This window comes from Ceratotherium simum, chromosome 10 (genome assembly GCF_057802395.1).
Source record: "Ceratotherium simum simum isolate JZ-2026a chromosome 10, ASM5780239v1, whole genome shotgun sequence".
Classification (NCBI taxonomy): Eukaryota; Metazoa; Chordata; class Mammalia; order Perissodactyla; family Rhinocerotidae; genus Ceratotherium; species Ceratotherium simum.
The window spans coordinates 53,699,413-53,721,243 of NC_141909.1; the positions used below are offsets into that span (position 1 = coordinate 53,699,413).

At 36.1% G+C, this 21,831-nt stretch overlaps 1 protein-coding gene across 4 annotated transcripts in view; it reads right to left on the reverse strand.

Moving 5' to 3' along the window:
* The window catches only part of VWA8 (von Willebrand factor A domain containing 8), a 359,640-nt gene that overhangs the window by 106,009 nt on the left and 231,800 nt on the right, over nt 1–21,831 (reverse strand). For all 4 annotated transcript variants that reach the window (XM_087436018.1, XM_087436017.1, XM_087436019.1 and 1 more), the window contains 8 exons: nt 20,296–20,434; nt 17,606–17,805; nt 11,103–11,216; nt 9,823–9,887; nt 9,272–9,397; nt 8,047–8,156; nt 7,046–7,200; nt 2,862–3,057 (listed from right to left, as the gene is read on the reverse strand). In XM_087436018.1, the coding sequence (XP_087292144.1) occupies nt 2,862–3,057; nt 7,046–7,200; nt 8,047–8,156; nt 9,272–9,397; nt 9,823–9,887; nt 11,103–11,216; nt 17,606–17,805; nt 20,296–20,434 (1,105 nt within the window). The remainder of the gene's footprint in view (nt 1–2,861; nt 3,058–7,045; nt 7,201–8,046; nt 8,157–9,271; nt 9,398–9,822; nt 9,888–11,102; nt 11,217–17,605; nt 17,806–20,295; nt 20,435–21,831) is intronic.

Genomic DNA, 21,831 nt, shown 5'->3' on the forward strand with positions numbered 1-21,831 from the left:
TTTAAGGAGAGATGCCGCCGAGAAAGTGAAATTGATAAACCCCACATATTTGAACATATGTAGAGATTTTGACAAAAGGGAACACTTTGAGCATCAATTTGTGCTAAGTATATGAAAAACTCAATCAACAAAACATGATGATTATTAACTCCATGAAAAGGAAAAGTTGTACAGGAAAGGAAAAGCAATAATACCACAAGACATAGCTCAGCTGTGAATAGCAGTTATATAACCATAATAATATAAGCACTGGATGTTAATCTAATCAAAATTATCATATAAATATATTGGGGAATGGGAAACTGAGGTGTCAGGCAGCAGTAGGATGTATGAAAAAGAGTTCAACTTTCATCTTACATGGTGGGAAATCAACAAAGAATACCTAAAATAAAAACATCAGGATAGCACCATAAAGATGAAAGGGAATACCAAAGAAACAGCTTAAAAAGTTGAAAGTGTCTCTGGGAGCAGGAAATGAGGGGCTAGGGGAGTAAAGCAGGGGCTGACTGTTTTTTCTTCCAGCCTGTTTCACTCTTTCATCTATGTGCATGGTGATCTCTGATGAAAATTTAAACTCAATTAATTTTTTAAAGTAAATAGAATCCAACCATCTGATTAGTCAGGAACTAACACATATCAGCCTTTTATTCAAGAAATCAATAGAAACTGTAAAGGCTACTTTCCTGGTGGCTTTCACAAAGATGGCATAACTTTTGTTTAATGCAGACGGGCAGAGATTTACTGCTTTCAATGGTACTGCCACTTTGGAAAACAGTTTGGCAGTTTTATCAGATGACATAAAAATGCCATGCTTAAGTATTTATCCAAGTGAAGCAAAAACTTATGTTCACTTAAAAATCTGTGTACAATGTTCATGGTGGTCTTATTCATTATTGCCCCAAACTGGAAACTATCCAAATATCTATCATCTTGTAAATGGAAAAACAAACTGTGGTACATCCACACAATACACCACCACTCGGCAATCAAAAAGGAAGAAACTACTGGTACATTCAACAACATAAATGATTCTCAAATACACCATATTAAGCAAAAGAAGCCAGATTCGAAAGACCACATACTGTGTGATTCCATTTATGTGACATTCTAGAAAAGGCAAATATATAATGACAGAAGTCAGATCAGTGCGGGGTTTGAGGTAGGCAGAGGGGTTGACTGCAAAGCAGCATGGAGGAGGTTTTTGGGGAGATGGAACTGTTTTCTATCAGTTGTGGTGATGGTTGTGTAACCGTATGGATTTGTCAAACTCACAGAACAATATCTAACTTCATGAAAAACGGTGATTTCACTGTATATAAACTGGACACTAATAAGAACAAACATTTACTACAGAAATATCTCTCTGTCTGAGGTGTGCAGAATGAGCAGGAGGGGGAAAGAGAGGAAGAGGGAACTTTGTCAATACTGCAATATTCCAGCGCAAGATGGTAGTGATTTGGATGTTGGCAGTAGAACTGTAGACAAGCAGATGGATACAAGTTGTACAGTCAGGTTGTATCAAAAGGACATAGTGATTGCTGATGGATTAGACGTGGAGAATGAGGGAGAAGTGTCAGGGCTGATTCCCAGGTTTCTGGGTGGACGAAGGTGCACTAAATTCTGGCACATAACTTCTTGTAATCCTGGAATGCTCTGTCGTGCCCTTGTAACCTTCACATGCAGCTCCCTCTTCCTGGAGCAATTCCTTCATTTGATTCACTCCCACTCATCTTTCAAGAGTCAGCTCTTAATCACCAGCCTGGGTTGTAAGCCTCTTCTTGTGAATACTCCTATCATAGCACTTACTACATTGTATGCAATTGTCAGTTTATTCACCTGTTTCTTCCACCATAAAAAACATTTTAAGGAAATGGTGATTTACTTTCCCTGTGTTTCAGTTTGGAAGGAACTAATTCTAAATAGTATGATATATCCAGGACTTTTCAAACCCAGTAATAAGTATTATTATAATACATCTAGCATTATATTTATGAAGTCCACACTAATATAATGAACGTAAACACAGGACAACATATTAATACGACTATGATGCAAATAATAATCAGTGGCTCAATGATCAAAATTTTTCATATTTATCCATTATGATGAAAGCAAGGGTGGTTTAGTAAGAATAGCTCTAGATTTGGGATTGGAAGACCTTGGTGCAAATCTGGGCTCTGCCAGCCACTAGTAAGGTGATCCTGAGCAAGTTATTTTACCTCTCTGTATCAGTTCCTTTCATGTAAATTAGAGAGTACATTAACGACAGGCTGGGGATTTGAAGATTAAATGAATTTATACAAGGAAAAGTGATCAGCCCAGGACCTGGCATATGTTATGCAGTAATAAATAATAAATATAAGTTGACTTTGAGAGCACTGATAAACGAATCACTCTGCACAAGTCCTTGGCCTTTAGTCACAGGACTTGAAGACAAAAATCAGGCCCCATTTTCTATGCCTAATATTCTAAGGCTTTTTAAAAGTCTCTTTGAAAATGTGTTCTAAGTAAAGTCATTATATAGATTGTAATGCAAATGAAGATGAGTTCTAACAGCAATAGTTACAACCACACACTGTGAGAAATTGAACCAAAACTTTCTGAGCACATACAGGTTTTTTTTAGCTACTTATAGACCCTGTTAGAATTATTCATATTATAAATTCATATTATAAATTATGTTATATATTATACATATAACTTATAGTTTAATTTATATATAGAAATTATATTATATATTATTCATATTATAAATATGAATAATTCTAAAACATAGATTGATGATGATAAATTAAATATCCCTACCAAAAGCAAACTACCTTTAACTACCTTGGTAAATTAGGAATTGGTAAGTTTTTTACCTTTTGGGTAGATATCTTTTAGAGGGACTTCTCCCGGGGGCAGAATCCTGACTATCTGATTAGTATCTAAAAGAGTCACACAGTTGCTCTGTTTTGGAGTTCCACTTTTCTTCTTTCCTCCATAGAAAGCTGTATCAGCGATCCCCGGTTTACGCAAAGATGATGGTCTTTTCCAAGAATAAACTTCACTGGGTGACTGAAAAATAAAAATGAGAGAAAGAAAGTATCCAAGTACTATAAACTACACTCACCACAACTGTTACAATGCAGCCCTTTAAGCAGATTCCAGTGGTAAACTTATATTTCACAAATATAAGAAAATCAGATTATTCCTTAACCTTTTTGAATTTGGTACAGGAGATAGTTGTTTCACTAATAATCACAATTTTCAGATAAGTGTGAAATATACAACTTATATTTTTTATCTTGAAATGAATTATAACTAAAAAGAGGGAATATAAAAATACAGTAATTTTAAAAATAATGAAACGACACCTAATGCATCTACTATCTGCCATAGGTAGTAGTAGATTACCAGTATTTCTGAAGCCATTGGAGTGCCTTTTCCCAATCACACCTCTTTCTGTCTCCCCTAGATGTAACTTCCATGGAATTTCGTGTTTTTTTCTCTTGTTTTACTTAAAATTTTACCACATATGTATTTATCTTTTCCTACTCCAAGATCATAGATAGATAGTCTCCTATGTTTTCTCTAAATGTTTTAAAGTCCTTAACCCATCAGGAATTTATTTTTGTGAATGGTACGAGGCAGGGATCCATGTTCATCCTTTTTTCACATGGATAGCTAATTGCGCAAATACCATTAAGTTTTACCCCCTGATCAGCAATGCTATCATAAAACACAGTTCTACACATGTATGCATCTGGTTCTGGGTACTTTATTCTGTTCTACTGTATATTTTTTTCTACCCCTAGGCCAACACCACACGGTCTTAGTTACTCATTTACAATAACTTTACAATAAATACCAAATAAGTACAATAAATATAAAAAAGGTTTACAATAAGCCTTGAAATTTAGTAAGACAAGTACTTCTGCTTCTTCTTCTTGGTTCTTCTTCAGGAATGTCTTGGTTATTGTTTGCCCTTGCTCTCTCACAAAAAGAGATGCGAGTCGCATTTGCTCTGCATCTTTGTCAGCACTTGGTACTGTCAGTATTTTCTATTTTAGTCATTCTTATAGGCAGGAGGTAGTGTCTCATCATGGTTCTAATTTGCATTTCCCTAATGACTAATGATGTTGAACATCTTTTCATGTACGTATTTTCCTCCCCTATATCCTCTTTGGCAAAGTGTCTGTTCAAGTCTTTTGTCCATTTTTTTTTTTCACATTTACCTCCAATTTTATGTCTATATCTGCCTAAATACATAGAAAACTATGAGTTCACACAAATACATCTAATTCCAGTCCAACAACTACAGGGCTCATTCTAGTTTTCTTACATTCAGTATCTGTAACTCCCTTCTCCAACAGTAAGAAACCTAGATCTCATGATCCTTAATATATTTACTTTCTTGCTCAATCCACTGTATGTGACTCATCTCCTATCTCCACCACTAACCTTTCCTCCCAAGCAGATGCCCTCCTCACTCTGCTTGGTCCTGACAGCCCACACTGGGTTACGCTCATGCACGGACACCCTTCTCACCTTACTTGGGCTCCCATATCCCAACCAGGCTGCCCCTTCACTGGGATGCCATCTTCTTCCCATCTGGACTTGATTCCCATCACCAACGGTTACCCCTCCCCCACCACGAACGTCCCCCTCCTCTGCTCAGGTTCTGACTCTCACACCTCACATTAGGCTACTGTTTGCCTAATGTTTATATGGGAATTTGTTTTCTTATTGTTGAGTTTTAAGAAATCTTTATATATTCTGGATACAAGTCCTTTGTTGGACAAGTGTTTTGCAAATATTTTCTCCTAGCTGTTGATTGTCTTTTCATTCATTTAACAGTGTCTTTTACAGAGCTGAAGTTTTAAATTTTGGTGAAGTTTAATTTATCAATTTTTTCTTTTACGGATTGTATCTAAGGCACTCAGTACAATGTTTAATAGAAGTTGTGATACCAGGTATCCTTGTCTTATTCCTGATATCTAAAGGAATGCTTTTAATGTCTTCTTATTGAGGATGGTACTTGCTGTAGGTTTTTGTAGCTATTTAGTACTAGGTTAAGAAAATTATAATAAGCTTATAATAGTTTAGGTGCCTCTGATAATGCTATAAAAAGTTAATATGAGATGATAGTTTTATGAAGAATCAAAAGAGGGGCCAGCCCAGTGGCATAGTGGTTAAGTGCACATGCTCGGCTTTGAATCCCGGGCGCATACCGACGTACCGCTTGTCAAGCCATGCTGTGGCAGCGTCCCATATAAAGTGGAGGAAGATGGGCATGGATGTTAGCCCAGGGCCAGTTTTCCTCAGCAAAAAGAGGAGGACTGGCACCGGATGTTAGCTCAGGACTGATCTTCCTCACTAACTAACTAACTAACTAACTAAATAAATAAACAAATAGTTTAAAAAAAAGAATCAAAAGAAATTCACTATGGCACAGTAGAAAGGACATGGGTGTGAGGGTCAGTCACACTTGAACTCAAATCCCAGCTTCCTTACTCATCATCTTTGTGGCCTGGGGGATATACTCTCTCTCTGTTTCTGTTTCTTCATCTGTGAAACCTTGTAGAATTATTACAAAAATTAATTATTATGTATGAAAGGGCTCACAATAGTGCAGTGCCTGACTATTGTGTTGGGGCCTAAAAAATATGATGGTTATCATAAAATGCTGACAGTCTGCCTAACTGACTCTAATCTTTCATTTAACAAATATTCATTGAACATATCCTGTGTGGTGAATACCATATTAAACACGGGGGATAGAACTTTTAATTTAACAAGGTCACTAGTCCTACAGGCTATAAAGGATTTCTATAGGATTAATACAAACAGTGCCTTATACTCAGCTTTTACTTTCTAACATTTTTATAGTAACATTATATTTCTATATTAATTTCATTGAAGATCAATTTTTTAAATAGTTCCACCTTCAAAAAAATAGCTCTAGTACTTTCTCCACTGATAGCAGCAATCATTGTAGAAAGCATATTAAATACATCTCTTTCATTCAGTCAAGGCCACTGTAGATACTGTATTCCAACAACATGCGTCATTTTCAGTTATATAATACCATAGCAGATGCTTTTTACTTGATAATTAGGGAGACATATGGCCAAGTTCTAAGCCACATATTATCCATTGGGTTTTGGATTTCAAAAGTCTTATACCCTGAAGTGCTCATCATTCATTAATTACATTAACATTTTGAGGCATGTGAGATTGGTGTACCATCAAGAGTGCCCACATTTTTATCTTTAAATGATTCTATCATCCCACCTAAAAGCTACAAAGGAAATTACAAAGATTAAATGTTTAATCAAAACACATGGAGCTACATCTAAGGTTATTAGATGGCAACTGGGACTAAAATAACCTTTATATTTCATTTTCCCACATTTCCATCAGGACAAGATGGTGCCTAGTTTCACCTAAAGTCAATTACAAATAGCCTATTCTTTACAGATAATAGTAAATAACAGCAGAAGGGTCCATCTAAAAGCAAATTAAGTTGAGACCATCAGCATTTATAGTATAATCTGGATGCTGCAAAGATATGACAAATCAGAGCAAAACACAATGGAAAGTGAATTGATGTTCACGAATGTTGAAAAATTTAATCTACAGTAATGAGACCCCAACAAATTTCACTTTAAAAAATTCTACGAGACATGTTACTTCATTAGTCTCGAATTGTTCCTCTTGACAGATTACATGAGCACATATTAAGACAACATGATATAAAATCACTGTCAGTACATTAAGCATTTGACTGTGTCACATGAACTCCCTCGTATGGCAAATACTGGTTTTCCCTTACTAAATTATATAATTGCAATACACTTTAAATGTTAATTTTTAAAAAGCAATGAAATCATATAAGTAGAACACATTTTTTAATGACTGATTTGGAAAACAGCATGTTGATCTGAAATGTTTACCAGAAAATCATTACATTTTAAATTACTCTCTCAAATAGGCTTATAAATTATAAGCCAAATTGAGAGAAAGAAATATTTATTCAATAATTTAATAAATTGATGCTTACCATGAGATCTGGGAAACCAACAACAATTGTAGCATAACTATTCTCATCTGAGAGAATTCGGTTAGGAGAAGCAATCTTTTGTCCCACAGCTGAACTTAGATTTTCAGACGATAGTTGATCACTTGAAATTTTATGAGGTATGCTGAAATCTGTTTCTGAAAAGTGTCAGAGAAACATTAGATACATATGCCCCTAAAATGCTCCAGGAATTAATTTTTACAAGATTTTATTCTCACCAACTCAAACAGAAAAGCACAAGCTAAAAAAGAGAAAACACTTTAATTTATATTCATGGCCTTTTGTCTAAAAAAACTCAGTTTTTACAACCAAGACATCTTCTCAAAGTGATTTCAAGTATTTATGGAATTAAAAATTTTATTAGCAATAAATATTATCATTAATAGCTCCCTTCAGAAAAGATGTGAAACTGACCCAACCCAGTGCTGGCAGTGGTATGTCTTAGATTTTTTTCATAAGCACTATTCACCCCCCCAAAACTGTGATGAATTAAGTAGAAATCCTGATGTTCTGTGTAAAAAAGAAAAGATGCTATCCTAAAATAGACTAGAAACCTAAATGTATATAAAAATTCTGATTTGCCATTAAAAAAATTCAAAGACAGAACTTAAAAGATGGCAGATTATCAGGGCCTGGCCCAGTGGCATAATGGTTAAGTTCACACGCTCTGCTTCAGGGACCCGGGGTTCAAAGTTTTGGATCCTGCACGCGGACCTACACACTGCTCATCAAGCCATGCTGTGGCAGTGTCGCACATAAAAAATAGAGGAAGATGTGCACAGATGTTAGCTCAGGGCCAATCTTCCTCACCAAAAAAAAAAAAAAGCTAGATTCTTATGTACTGTTTCTAGTGTAGTGAGTAAGTTTTCTCTTTTGGTATAAATTTAATATGTTCGTATTATTGTTCTTAAATGATTCTAGAGGAGAATATGTACATAAGCATGCACCCATACAGCCATAAACACAAAGAATACAGTATTTACCTTGTGTAACTCCAAACCCTGGGCTAGGTAGCTCCTCTTTCAACACATACAACTGGCAAACCCCGCTAACCTCAGATTCGATGTGTGCAGGCTTAGTTAAAAGATATTTCCTGTAAACAAACAAAATATCTAAATGAAAAGTTTTTCTTTTTCTAATAATTGTGAGAACAGACCGCAAAAAATAAGATTTTTTCCCTCCAAAGCCTCTTTTTTATATTCCGAGTATAATTTGCAGTTTCAGAGTCACATTGTTAATTAACAAATAACTTTTCAACACTGTGTATAAAGAGCAGTGCATAATACAATGCAGTAACGAATGTGAACTAAAAATCCAACACTTCCTATCAGAGGAAAAGCTGTAAAAAAAAAAAAGGAAGAAAAGTAACCCTGAAGAGATACACCCTTATTATCATGGACCCTACTGTTGATATGACTGAACAGCCAGTAAGTGGGAGCCTGACCTCTGATTTGTGACCAGCTAAGGGACAGAAGCCCTCACCACTGTAATCCCCTCGATCTACTCATTTTTAAGATTTCTAAAATAGGGATGTACAAATAGCCAGAAATCTTTGCAGCAGGCTACTTCTGCTTGTCAGCACAGGGCAGAGAGAGTTTGCCTTTAGCTAGTGGATGTAATGCATGAGAGAGGGGATCTCAAAACTTACTGTGCTCCCTATTTATGCCAAGTGCACATAATGTCCCTTTCATCTAGAAATGTACACAGTTCAAGGCGGGGAGGCACATAAACATAAACATTACCAAGTAAGAGCACACAAGATAAAATGAAGAAGAAACTTCTAAGGGGGGTTTCCATAAAGTTACAAACAAGCAACAGCTCTAGGATGGAGACTGTGGCCCTTTGAAGAAAGGATAAACTGAAAATCTATTTGGAAGTATTTCCAGTTTGGCAAGAACACAGTGAGTTCTCAATGTGCTAACAGGAAAAAGCCCAAAGAAATATGGATTATACATAAAAGTCATTGTTTTTACTGTAAATTTCAATGTCATCCTCTGAAACACTTTTATAATTACTCTGTGAGGTGACATTTAATTTATTTTAATTTTCTTCCCCCCTCTTCTAACTTTCACCTATGGAGAGATGCTGCCGAATACAGAAATTGTTAAAATACAGACACATGGATACAGAACAGTAAAGACGTTGGATAATTGATAAGTAAGGTTGAGTTCCAGCACACTCCATGAGATACTATGCAGCTCCACCCACTGATTTGTTTTGCTCTCCACCAGAAGCCATTTGTCCTCTGCTACCAGAAAAACTGTCTTGAGGTTGATGGGAAGTGAGATGGTGTGAGTTCGCCCTTCCAGAACATCCAGCACAGTCAAGCTGTTCCTGAAAAAGGAGAAGAAAACTATCTGAAAGGAAATGGTGAGGATCGTGTTGAGTAGCCACGGCACAATCATTTCATGCTACATTATGCAATCATAAAAAGAATGTTTTTAAGACTAAGTAATAACATAGAAAAATGTTAACTGAGAAAACAGATATATAAAATTCTAGACTATGTAAGGGTATGCACAAGAAGAAACAATAGAAAGTGACAGCTGCCATACTAGCAGTGGTTGTATTATGGAATTATGAGCCCTGTCTTTTTTTATGTCTGTTTTTCAATGTTCTGTAATGTGGGATAACTTACTTTTATAATAAAACATTTATCATTTGGTTACATTAGTTTTATAATAAACAAGTATAATCAAAAGAGGAAACAGAACGGACAAAATAATACCAGTTTAAATCTTCTACAATGAAGAGCTCACCCTTTTTCTTTGTAGAATACTAGCCAGTTTTTGTGCGAAAATTCTTTACACATTTTATACATTTCCTAAAGACAAAGCAAAAGAAAATATTCACATTAAATGTGTCAAATGCAGTCATGTCTCTTCAGCTGCTTTTCCTTAAATAAAGTTCTTCAACGTGTAAAACATGTAATTCTCTGAGAAGCCACCTCTTTATCTACTCCAAGACTTTTATGGTAACATGGATTAAAATATATTTAAGAACTTATTATGGGGCTGGCCTAGTGGCAAAGAAGTTATGTTCACATGTTCTCCTTTGGCGGCCCAGGGTTTGCTAGTTTGGATCCTGGGCTCAGACCTACTCACTGCTCATCAAGCCATGCTGAGGCACCGTCCCATATAGAAGAGCTACAACTCTACAACTATGCTACACAACTATGTACTGTGACTTTGGGGAGAAAAAGGAAAAAAGAGCAAGATTGGCAACAGATGTTACTGCAGGGTCAATCTTAAAAAAAAAAAAAAGAAAGAAACTAGGTGTGAAAAAAAAAATGTACTGTGAACTAAATACTAAAACGTCTTTAGAATAAAATTTTTAAAAAATCACGCCAAATACTGGTTAGAAATAAACATGCTATCTGGTCTTTAACTGTGGAATTTATACATAAGATAAATACATAGGAAATACTTTGTTTTTTAGATTAGGATACATTTATGACACTTAAAAAAATCTCTTTTTTCATGGTCTTTTAAGACCTAAGCATGTGGTCATGCAGGGCAGAGGGTAAGCCTTATTTTATATCCATTACCTTTTTCTGAATGGCAGAATAAATTCTCTTGGGTTGGCCTAAAATGTCTATTTATAGTTTAATTTACTTAATAAGCTAAAATGTTTATTTAGCTGGTAGGTGCAATCAGCTGTCATACTGATGGGTTTGTCATATAAATCCAAAACATAAATACATAACTGGAAAACAGGTGAAAGTGACTTCATGATTGGGAATTTGTCACGAATATCACACTCAAATAGTTCGTGATGTTCTATTATTATTAGTTCAGTCCTGACAAGTCTTCACGTGAGTATGACGGATACAAAAAGAAGCTATTGGTATTTAATTATATGTGTACCTATGTCTATCTGTTTGTATTGTGTTAAAATTTACAAGGGCATAATAAGAGAATTCTCTTGTGCATTTTAGTAAACAGAAGGCACTGAGAGGGATGGGCAGACATGTATCTTTATGGTTAGAAAGCTATGGAAAATCCTTGGCAATTTGCTGGACAGGTTGGGTATTCCTTACAGCTTCCTCCTTGTTCCACCAGGAAGACTTCTTAGACGTAACCTCTTTTTCTGAAGGGAGGATGAGGCGACGAAGGGCCCGGCCAGCGATATCAAACAATAGGATGACATTACTCTGGAAATAAAGAGAACAGTGAAAAGCTCAAGATTTGTTCCTTTTTTTTTTTTTTTAAAGCAGCAGCCTCTTGGCAATCTGGGAATAAAGGCTACAGTGATAAACCAATGGGCAGACAATAATATTAAATACTTGAGAGACACCACAAAGACACTAAATGGTTTTCCTTAACATGGAGTTTAAAATATTAGATGTAATGCAGAAGGTATTCTCTTTGAAGATTTTATCTTAAAACCATCCCCTTCTAAATACAGGCTGGCTTAACCATGATTCTGTTTTATTATATAGCAATAAGAAAATTAAGAGGATAATTTTTAAAAGTCCACTTACTTTTATCAAAAGTACACAGAGAATGTGCTGTTGAAAACGTTCTTACATTGAGCATAATTAAATTTCATTTACTCTTTTCACAAATCCAGGTTCAATTCAGAAAATATGTACATGATATAAAGAGGGGTTAGTAAGAAAATACAAAGGAGCCCAAGAACCTAGATCCTAAGTGTTTCTTCTTCTTGAAATTCACTAAGCTTGAGGAACTTTGATAGCTGGTGCTGTAATAATGTGCAGACAAGAGATTTCTCCAGCATTATTAACCACAGTTATGCAAATAAAGCAATAATCTCTCAGTAACTAGGAGCATTTTTTCCAAGAAAAAAATTTTTTAATAAACCTTAAGCATGAAAATAAATGAAAAAGGAAATTAAAATTCAGAATGCCAGAAAACATTAAATATTTTAAAAGGATGCAAAGAAGTTGGCTTTGTTAGTTAAAGTTTAAAAATGTTTGAAGATTAGACTAACAGGTTTGCAAAAAGGCACTTCCAAGTTGTTTGTCAGGCTTCATTGTTACCCAATTGTCTCTTCTTTCGTTCTTGTTTTTGTTTTGTTTTAAGTTTGGGGCTCCTCCAGTTTTTTTACCTTATAAATTTTTCATTTCAAGAACTTCTTTTGGGGAAAATAAAGTCATAAAGCACCCAAAGAATTAATATATATTTTGCAAAATATAGGAAACAAAATAAGAAATGTTTGTTAACTTGTTGCATAGTATTTATTGAGCAGCTTATATCTAAAGCACAGAGGAGCATACGGTGATGAATTAACCCTGACCCTTGCCCTCTATTATGTAATCCAGTTAGAGAGAAATAAAAAGAAATGTAAAACGAGTAAGGATTTCATCTGCAAATCTGGGACCTCACAGTGTGGTTTCCAATTTATTTAACTAGCTAATTTTATTTTGATGTGCTCAAATTAAAGTAGTATTTGTAGTTTTCTTCATTCCATATACTCTGAATCTCGGCTGTGTTAAAAAATTCTAGTAAGCATGTTGACAAAGCTTAAATTTTTCCACAAACATCACCCTTAGAATGCATCATTTTATATAATATGAAATTCTTCATTAAGAATGTGTTTTAGGAATATTATTTTTAAAATTAACATTTCATATAAATAGTATTCCTGGTATTTGAAAGTTTGAAAATGATAGCAATACCTTACAGTTTGCCTTAAGAAAATGTATTAATAAGTTAAAAATTTACAGTCTCCATTCTAGATTAAATTTTTTTTGAGTATTTTAGGAGAAACTCTTTCTGGTATAATAAATATGTACAATATTAACATGAATTCTTAGCACGTAAGCAATTTGGTATAATATTAATTTTTCTAAGCAAAAGAAAGTCCTAAAAATAATGTTTGATTGCAAAATATGATTAAGCAGAAGAATAAGCAGATGATTAAACAGATATGATTAAACAGAAAAATAAGTTAGCATGATTTTGCATTTTTCTTCCTTTTTAGGGTCTAATATTTATATACTCATAACTTGGCACAAATGAACTGAGAAACTGTATCTTTTTCAGTGACAGAAAACATATAAATTTTTCCAGCCATTGCTGTATTTACAATTAGTTTTAGAAGCAACTGGCAGCATGGAGGAGTTCTGTTGCTCCATCCTTTTAGATGTTAATGGTTTCCTTCTGTAAATGACTAATGATATATTCTGTCTGAGTTTAAAAATAGAATTTTGCGTCACACATGAGTACTTGTGACTGTGGCTTTGGCGCTCCTTTAAGGGGGGTGGGAAGGAGAAGCAAGTGAGCAATTTTATCATGTTTGTATTTGACTGGGAGAAAAGTAACCTCTGGATGACCTCAATGTCCCAAAGTCTGAAATTCTAAACTTTGTACAGATGTAATAAGTAATCTCAAGGGGCGGGGGGTGGGGGCGAAGAAGGATCTTTATTTTTAGGCATGGCAAAGTTTCCCTTTCCTCACTTAAGAATTTATTTTAGCAAGGAATTTTTGAACAACTTCTGAAACTAACCAGAGAAATGCATTCGTAGCAAAGCTTTATTTGAAAAGACAAGGGATAGATGAATTAATGGAAGTACTTCTCTATGATATTTTAGCTCCACTTTCAGTTTGGGCAGAACGGAAAAGGAATTGATGGCAGTGCGCTCATTTTTTATTTGATTAGAATTATTTATCATTTGTTAAACTTGTATGTTTTTCACCTGGAATTAAAGAGGTCTTACATCCTAACAGGGCCATACTATAAAATAGACAGCTAAGATATCCTCTCTGAGAAAAGAAGAGGCAGTTCAGAGGACAGATAGAGTAGAAGCACCCACATAAGCTGTGCTCAGGTGCTGGGATAGCTTTGTGGAAAACCCCTGAAACTGTGATCAAAGGGATAAGTCAGGTAGCCTGCAGGAATGCCAGGAGGGAAGGGCTGGCTGTGGAGGTCAAGCACATCTTTACAATGAAAAACATATTTTCCTTGATGAAAGTCATTGTAAGTGAACAGAATATTAACCAGCAATGTTGCCAAATAATTGGATCTTTTGAGAAAATAAAATACTTGCTGAAAACCTAAATATCTAGTACTTTTAAAGAACTGGTACATGTAAGTTTGACAGTTAATTTGACAGCTGAAAATTTGGCAAGACTGTTTGAATAAATACTCCAAATTTAGATTCTCGTCCAAATTCCATTGGCTTACTGAATTAAAAATCACCAAGGGGCTGGCCTGGTGGTGCAAGTGGTTAAGTGCGTGTGCTCCGGTGCGGCGGCCTGGGGTTCGAGGGTTCGGATCCCGGGCGCGCACTGACGTACCGCTTGTCGGGCCATGCTGTGGCGGTGTCCCATATAAAGTAGAGGAAGATGGGCACAGATGTTAGCCCAGGGCCAGTCTTCCTCAGCAAAAAAAGAGGAGGATTGGCAGATGTTAGCTCAGGGCCGATCTTCCTCACAGGAAAAAAAATAAAAATAAAAAAAATAAAAATAAAAAATAAATAAAAATCATCAAGATATCATGTGCTTTTTATGACAGATTCTTATGGCTATAGAATTGAATTCAATGGCATTGATATGTAGTTGGAAATCTATAAAGTAAAACCTTATTCCAATGTGCTGGACACAAACTTTTATAATCAATACCTGGATATTTATAAAGTCTGCTTCTAGGAGAAAATGAAAATGCAAAAAAGTGTGAAAAAACAGAAAAAAATTTATTAACTCAGAATTTGTGATAATTATTTATGCAAGGCCTAAAGTTAAAGTTGACTTATTTACTCAGTGAGCTAATGAAATGTTATTTATGCAATATTTTCCTCTTGATTAGACATAGTCTAAAAGTATTGTTTCTTGGTTACACCTTGCTTTTATAGTGACTTTAATACTTGCCAGTAACATAACTGCATTTCTTTAATATTTTCCTATTATGAATAGTTTTTAATTTTCAGACTATTCTTTTCCCCAAGTATCTGCAGTGAGTGAGAGAGTGGATGAAGTTTAATTCTGGGGCGGGCGGGGGGGGGGTGTCAATCCAATTTGGTTTGAATCTCAGTTCTACCAAGCATTTGCTGGGCAAGTTATTTCAATTCTCTGAGCCTCAGTTTCCTCACATGTATATATAGCTAAGAGCTGCCTCACAGGGCAGCCAGAAGAATGACATGGGATAACGTATGTAATCTTTTGCTTAACACATTGTCAGCATTTAACAATTGATCCTTCTTGAGACATTCATCACTTGCCTTCCGGGATACCACACTCCCTGGTTTATCCATCTACTTCATTGGCTACACATTTTCAATTCCCTTGGTTGATTCCTCTTCATCTCCCTGATCTCTTAATATTTTATTGTCCCAGGGCTTAGTGCTTTGACTTCTCTTCTCTACCCACATTCATTCTCTTGGTGATCTCTTTCAGTCTCATGGCTTTAAATAACATTTATACGCCAATGACTCCCAAATTTATATTTCCTTTTCTGACCTCTCCACTGAACTTCAGACTCATCTACTTGGATGTCTAATCGACATCTCAAATTTAATCAAATGTCTAACCTTCCCTCCCAAATCAATTCCCTCCTCATCTCAGTTGATGGCGAATCTATTATTTCAGTTGCTCAGGCCCTAAACCTTGACGTTGCCCTTAACTCTACTCTCTCTCATCCCAAATATCTGATCTATTAGGAAATCCTGATGGTCCTACCTTCAGAATATATCCAGAATCCATCATTACTTAAGACTTCCATCCTCCTCCAAACTGCCATTATCTCGTGCCTGAATCATTGCAAAAATCGCTTAACTAGTCTCCTTCCTTCTGCCTCAGCACCTATAGACTATTCACCACAGAGGAGCCAGGCAAATCCTTCAAAATATAAGCCAGATCATGCTACTCCTCTGCTTGAGACTCTCTAACACCTTCCCCTTTCACTTATAGTTAGGGCCCAGAACACTACAATGGTCTACAAGGCTCTACATAATCTGCTTCCCTGCCCTCTCCCCAGCATGTTCCTGCCACAACCCACTACATGGCCACTTTGACCTCACTTCCTTATACTCTCTCCCTCAGTCTTCCCCACTACACTTCTTTAAAGACGGAAGAGTCATGTTCCAGCCTCTGAGCCTTTAAACTTAACAATTCCCTTTGCTGGGAACTCTCTTATTCCAAATATCAGTTCTCCCCTGCACCTCCATCAAGTCTTTGCTTAAATATCACCTTCTCAGTTAGGCAATCCCTGCCCACTCACCCTATTTTACATAGCAATCTTCCTCTTAGCCTTCTATTTCACTCTTCCTTGCTTCTCATCTTCTAACTTAAGATACAATTTAATTATTTTTTTTGCTTGTTGTCTGTCTTCCTGGACTAGAATGTAAGCTTTTGAGGGCAAGGATTTTTTTGTTTTGTTCACTGCAGTATCTCCAATAGTAGGCAAATGATAAATGTTTGTTGAGTGAATAATATGTTTACTATAGTATTTGGTAGATACTAGGTGGGTAACAGGTATATGAAAACATTACACTCCTTTCTATTGGTATAGTAGAGATTAACTTAGACCTTTAGAATTCTCATTAATTGAAACATTGCCTGTCTTTTGATCTATATGTTCTGTTTGGAACTATTTCTAGCCTGACTCTGGGTATCTGTACTTTTCATTAGTGCTTTCTTACAATAGCAGTGATGGTTGGAACTTGAGCATCATTAGACACTAAAGTATCTCAGTGTATTCCTGCAATGGACTGAATGTTTATATCCCCCCAGAATTCATATGTTGAAATTCTAAGCCCCAATGTATTAGGAGGTAGGGCCTGTAGGAGGTGATTAGGTCACGAAGATGGAATCTTCATGAACAGGATTAGTGCCCTTATAAAATAGAAACCAAAGAGATCCCTTGATCCTTCTGCCACATGAGGTTACAGCGAAAAGACAGCTGTCTAGGAAGTGGGTTCTCACCAGATACCAAATCTGCTGGTGCCTTGATCTTGGACTTCCCAGTCTCCAGAACCATGAGAAATAAATTTCTGTTGTTTAAAACCTAACTAGTCTACGGTATTTCTGTTATAGCAGCCTGAACAGACTAAGACAATTCCATTCAGTATATTTATGTGGCTGTCTCTACATAAAGAATATCATTCAGGTTTCATATAAAATGTCATCTCCTAAGAGGAGATATCTCAGCACTCTTTAATAATGTTCACCTTCCCGACTCCTCCTACCCCATCATTCCCTAGGACATTATCTTGTTTCTACATAGCACTTATCACCACCTAAAATTAGCATATTTATTTGTTGCTTTACTTGTTTGTTGTCTACCTCTCCAAAGAGAATGTAAGCTTCACAACAAAGAATTATCTGGCGTCAAATGTCAACAGTGCTGAGGTTGAGAAACTCTGACTTACGTGTTTCCAGAATTATAGGTCACCTTGAAGTCTTGGCAGAGAGGAAGATATTAGCCTGCCTTTGTGGTACTGATAAAATACAACCCCTGACCTCTCCCTCCTGCCCCTCTCCTCAATCTTTATGAAAGCACATATTTTCAGTTATTGGTTGCAAAGCACTCTTGCCTTTTCCTTCAAATAAGTTACCATATGAGTAGCCTCGGGGGCATTACCTGCTCCTCCTGGAGAATCACTTGACCCTTGAGGGGATTTCCCAGCGGTGCCACTGTAACAAATGGGTGCCAAACTCCACCAGCCGTTCTTGGGAAAATGTCATACAAGTCCACAAAGTAGCCACTCTTCCCAGTCATATTCATAAAGTATAAGGAAACAGGATTGCATGTAACTACATACAGAGCATTTTCCTCATTTTCTGAAATGACAAAAAGGCATTAATTTTGTCGTCTGTGAAAGATTTTCTGACTGGTCAAGGGGTCCAGTGAAAGCTGAATCGTGAGACTGAGCACACAGCCGAACTCAGCAGATGATCTGTAGACGGACTGACTAGGCTGAAAAAGACCATGAGAACCAATTTAGTTCCTGCTGTAAATGTAGATACAGTCACACCTATCTATTCGAGGAAGTATCTATTTGTTCCCAAAAGAATTCCATAATATTTCACGACACAACAATTAAACAGCATTTAACACTCTTCAATGTCAGGAAATTCTTCCCCGTATGAAACCAAAGTGCTTTGTGCTTCAATAAAAGTCTGTTTTCTTTTGTTTTATTATTGATTCAGATGGACAACAGCTGGTAACATCTTCTACCTGCTAATCTTGCATTTCCTAGATAGTTACTTGATCTTTAGGCTTTTCTTACTATAAATAAGTAACTCCATTTTTTGATTCTTAGCTCTATGGATCTTATTTTCCAAACTCCTGTTCATATTAAATATTTCTTATTATAAAACCTCTGTCTTTTCCATCTGAGTACTTGACTAGGTCCATTTTCTGAACTCTGTATCAGTGCTTCTTCAACTTTGAAGTGCATATGAACCACTGGGGATCTAACGAAAATGCAGATTCTGATTCAGTAGGTCTGGGGTGGGGTTTCAGACTCTGCCTTTTCAAGAAGCTCCCAGGAGATGCCAACGCTGTTGATTTGGGAGCCTCTCTGAGTAGTCAGGCTTTGGACGGTGTTTCACATAATCTCTATCTATGAGCACCTTGAGGCAAGGGATTAAGCTGCTTTTGTATAATAAATGCTATCAAAATCACTCATTACCCAGGTATCTATTTGGCAGTGTTCATGTTTTCTGAACCCAAAATTAAGACACAAGAAATGATAAGATATAACATTTATATTCGGGACTATCCTGGAAAATTTGTAACGTGTGTGTGTGTGTGTGTGTGTGTGTGTATATATATATATATAGTGTGTGTGTGTGCCATGTCTACAAATAATGACCAAATGTTATACGTAAATATAGTCAATTTAAATAAATAGACTAACATTGATAAGAAACAGAAGTCTCTGGAAGTGCAGAAGAATACATATCATTTAGGAGACAACGTGAACTGTGTGTGTTTTAGTTCCAAATATCAGAGAGGATCACAAAATTTATAAGTTAAGGATCTTTTTAATGCTTCCACTATGAGTACAAATAAGTTCACTTCAACATTTAGTGAGCACCTTCCCACACAGTATAGGGCAACATGGAATATAGTAAAAAGTATTAACAGAAATATACTTGATCAACCTACGGCAGGCATTAAGGGCTGTTTAGTCTTTGGCTCAAATATATACAATTAATTCTGATTCTAACTCAAGAAAATGCTCTTTTCTCTCACTAATGCATAATAGGTAAAAAACAATTAAAAAATCTAGTTTGCAAATGTGGACAATACTGAAATAGAAAGTTAAATTATATCAGGGACAGCAAATGAGTTTCATTTTTAAGGGCCAGTTCTGACTGGCAGTGGCTGCCTGGAATGTTGTGTTGAGAAGAACTGTAAGACTGTGACCAGGTTTAATGAGAAAAGTGCTGCACCTGATTAGAGAAGCCTGTCATAAGCATGGGTGGAGGATCCCAGCACACTTACTTTAATCCCTAAACATGAGACAAGGGCCAAAGTTCAAACATCATCCATAAAATCCATACTTACTCTTTACTAGCAAATGTAAAATATCTTAATAAGAGCACCAATCTGTTACCAAAAATACCTGTACATTTTTTAAGGTACATATTTTTATTCAACATAGCTGCTTTTAGGACTAAACAATATCTATAGATCTTATATGAACAAAAACTTGCTTCTGAATTTTTGCCTAAACAATCCCCATCTTGGTCAAGTTAGACACTTGCTCCCTTCCCGTTGCCATCATTTCTGTTTACATCACTTTGGTAACTGCCATCAATTGAAAACTTCTGCCAAAAAGCACCCAGGGCACACTGCATGAATCAGTAAGTATGGCAACAGTCCAGAAATGTAGATGCCAAAAATTCACATCCTTTATTTGCCTTTCTTTACAATGAGAAGTTTAACGACTGCAAATCACTCCAGCCCTGCTTTCGTGGTTCATGCAATTGCTAACCGGGAATCCCAGCCAAAAACATCCAGTTTCTCCCATTTCTTTTCCCCTTCTATTTTTAGCACATGACTGGGTGTGTTTAACTTTGTGCTACAATTGTAATGAGAAACAGACATGCATACAAACTCAGCAGTGCTTATGTGGATTCCACAATAGTATTTTGTTGTTATAGGAAATTAGTTCTAAATTACATATAATTGCTATCCAATTCAAGAATGACACAGTTACTGAGTTTATCATAGACTTCTTGATGTCTAGAGATTAACTTAATCCTTCTTTTTAAAAAATCAGTGCAGGAAGGAATAATCAAAAGAACAAACTGACATACCATGTGATGTAGCAATATCACAGATTAAGTTAATTTCATCCAATGGTAACCTCCAGGAGGCACATTCTTCAGTAAAGGTTTGGGATCTTTCTTCATGTCTTTCTATTGGATATTCTTGTATGTTTATAAGTGCTGGACCCTATAATAAAGGAGTCAACTGAATTAAGAAATTTGGGTAGTTAACAAAATGTAGAAAAGCTAAAGTTCTTCAAAATACAGAATTTAAATTCAAATATTCAATATCTTGATATATCTCTTCTCATTTTATTGACTGGGATGGTACTTATAACAATAATAATACCATACACTGGCATTTATAAATGCTTTCACATGTGCTTTCTTATTTAATTTCTTACTTTCTTTTCTTTTTACTCACAAAATATACTAGATATAAAATCCCACAGGATTTCTCATTACTTCATTCCTTCCTAAACCAAGAGCAAGTTTTGAACTACAAGTATTGGGACCGAGAGCTGAACAAACCAGGAGTATAATTGGTAAATGAATGAATCAGGGCCTGATATAGTTCCATTGTGAAGAATGATTATTATATCATTATATGGAACTTAACGGCTAAAAAGGGGGTCTTTGAAATAAAATGTAGGGCCGGCCCCGTGGCCTAGTGGTTAAGTTTGGCGCACTCTGCTTCGGTGACCTGGGTTCGTGGGTTCGGATCCTGGGTGTGGACCTACGGCACTGGTCAGCCATGCTGAGGCAGCAACCCACATACAAAATAGAGGAAGACTGGCACAGATGTTAGCTCAGGGCTAATCTTCCTCAAGCCAAAAAAAAACGGGGGAAAGACCGGCAACAGACTGTGTTAGCTTAGGGCCAATCTTCCTCAACAACAAAAAAAAGTGACATTTGAAATTTAAAAAACTTACTGATAACTACTACCATTACTTATAAAAGGCAGAGTATTTTATACACGGTGAAAATTATTCAATATAAACATAAGTAGAGCAATTAATTTAATAATGTTATTATATTTGTGCTGGGTACTTTATGATTTTCCAGAAGAAATATATAGATGTAACTAAAATTTCAATGATTTGTATGCTCCACAGTCCTTAATTAATCAAAAATGCTTGAGTTAGATATCGACTATTGTGGCATCCATACCCCCCTCTCCTGTCCCTTTCTATCTAGTCTGTACCTTGGGAGCTGGGAGACTAAAAACCACATTTCTCATACTCCCTTGCTGTGAGGGTTCTGGATGTGATTTAGGTTCTACCAATTAAATGCACTTGCATGAGATTTGGAAGGCAGAAGAGAGGTAATGGCCAGCTCTAGTAGACAAGCAGGCTCTGCCAAGTATGAGCATTCGGATTCTATGCTCTATTGCAGGGCTTGACAACTACAGCCCGCAAGGTCGAGTCTGACCCACTGCCTGCTTTTGTAAATCAAATTTTCCTGGAACACAGCCACATCATTTGTTAACGTATTCTCTAAGGCTGCTTGCGTGTTACCAAGGCAGAGTTGAGAGTCTATATGGTCACAAAGCCTGAATTATTTACTATCTGGCCCTTTACAGAA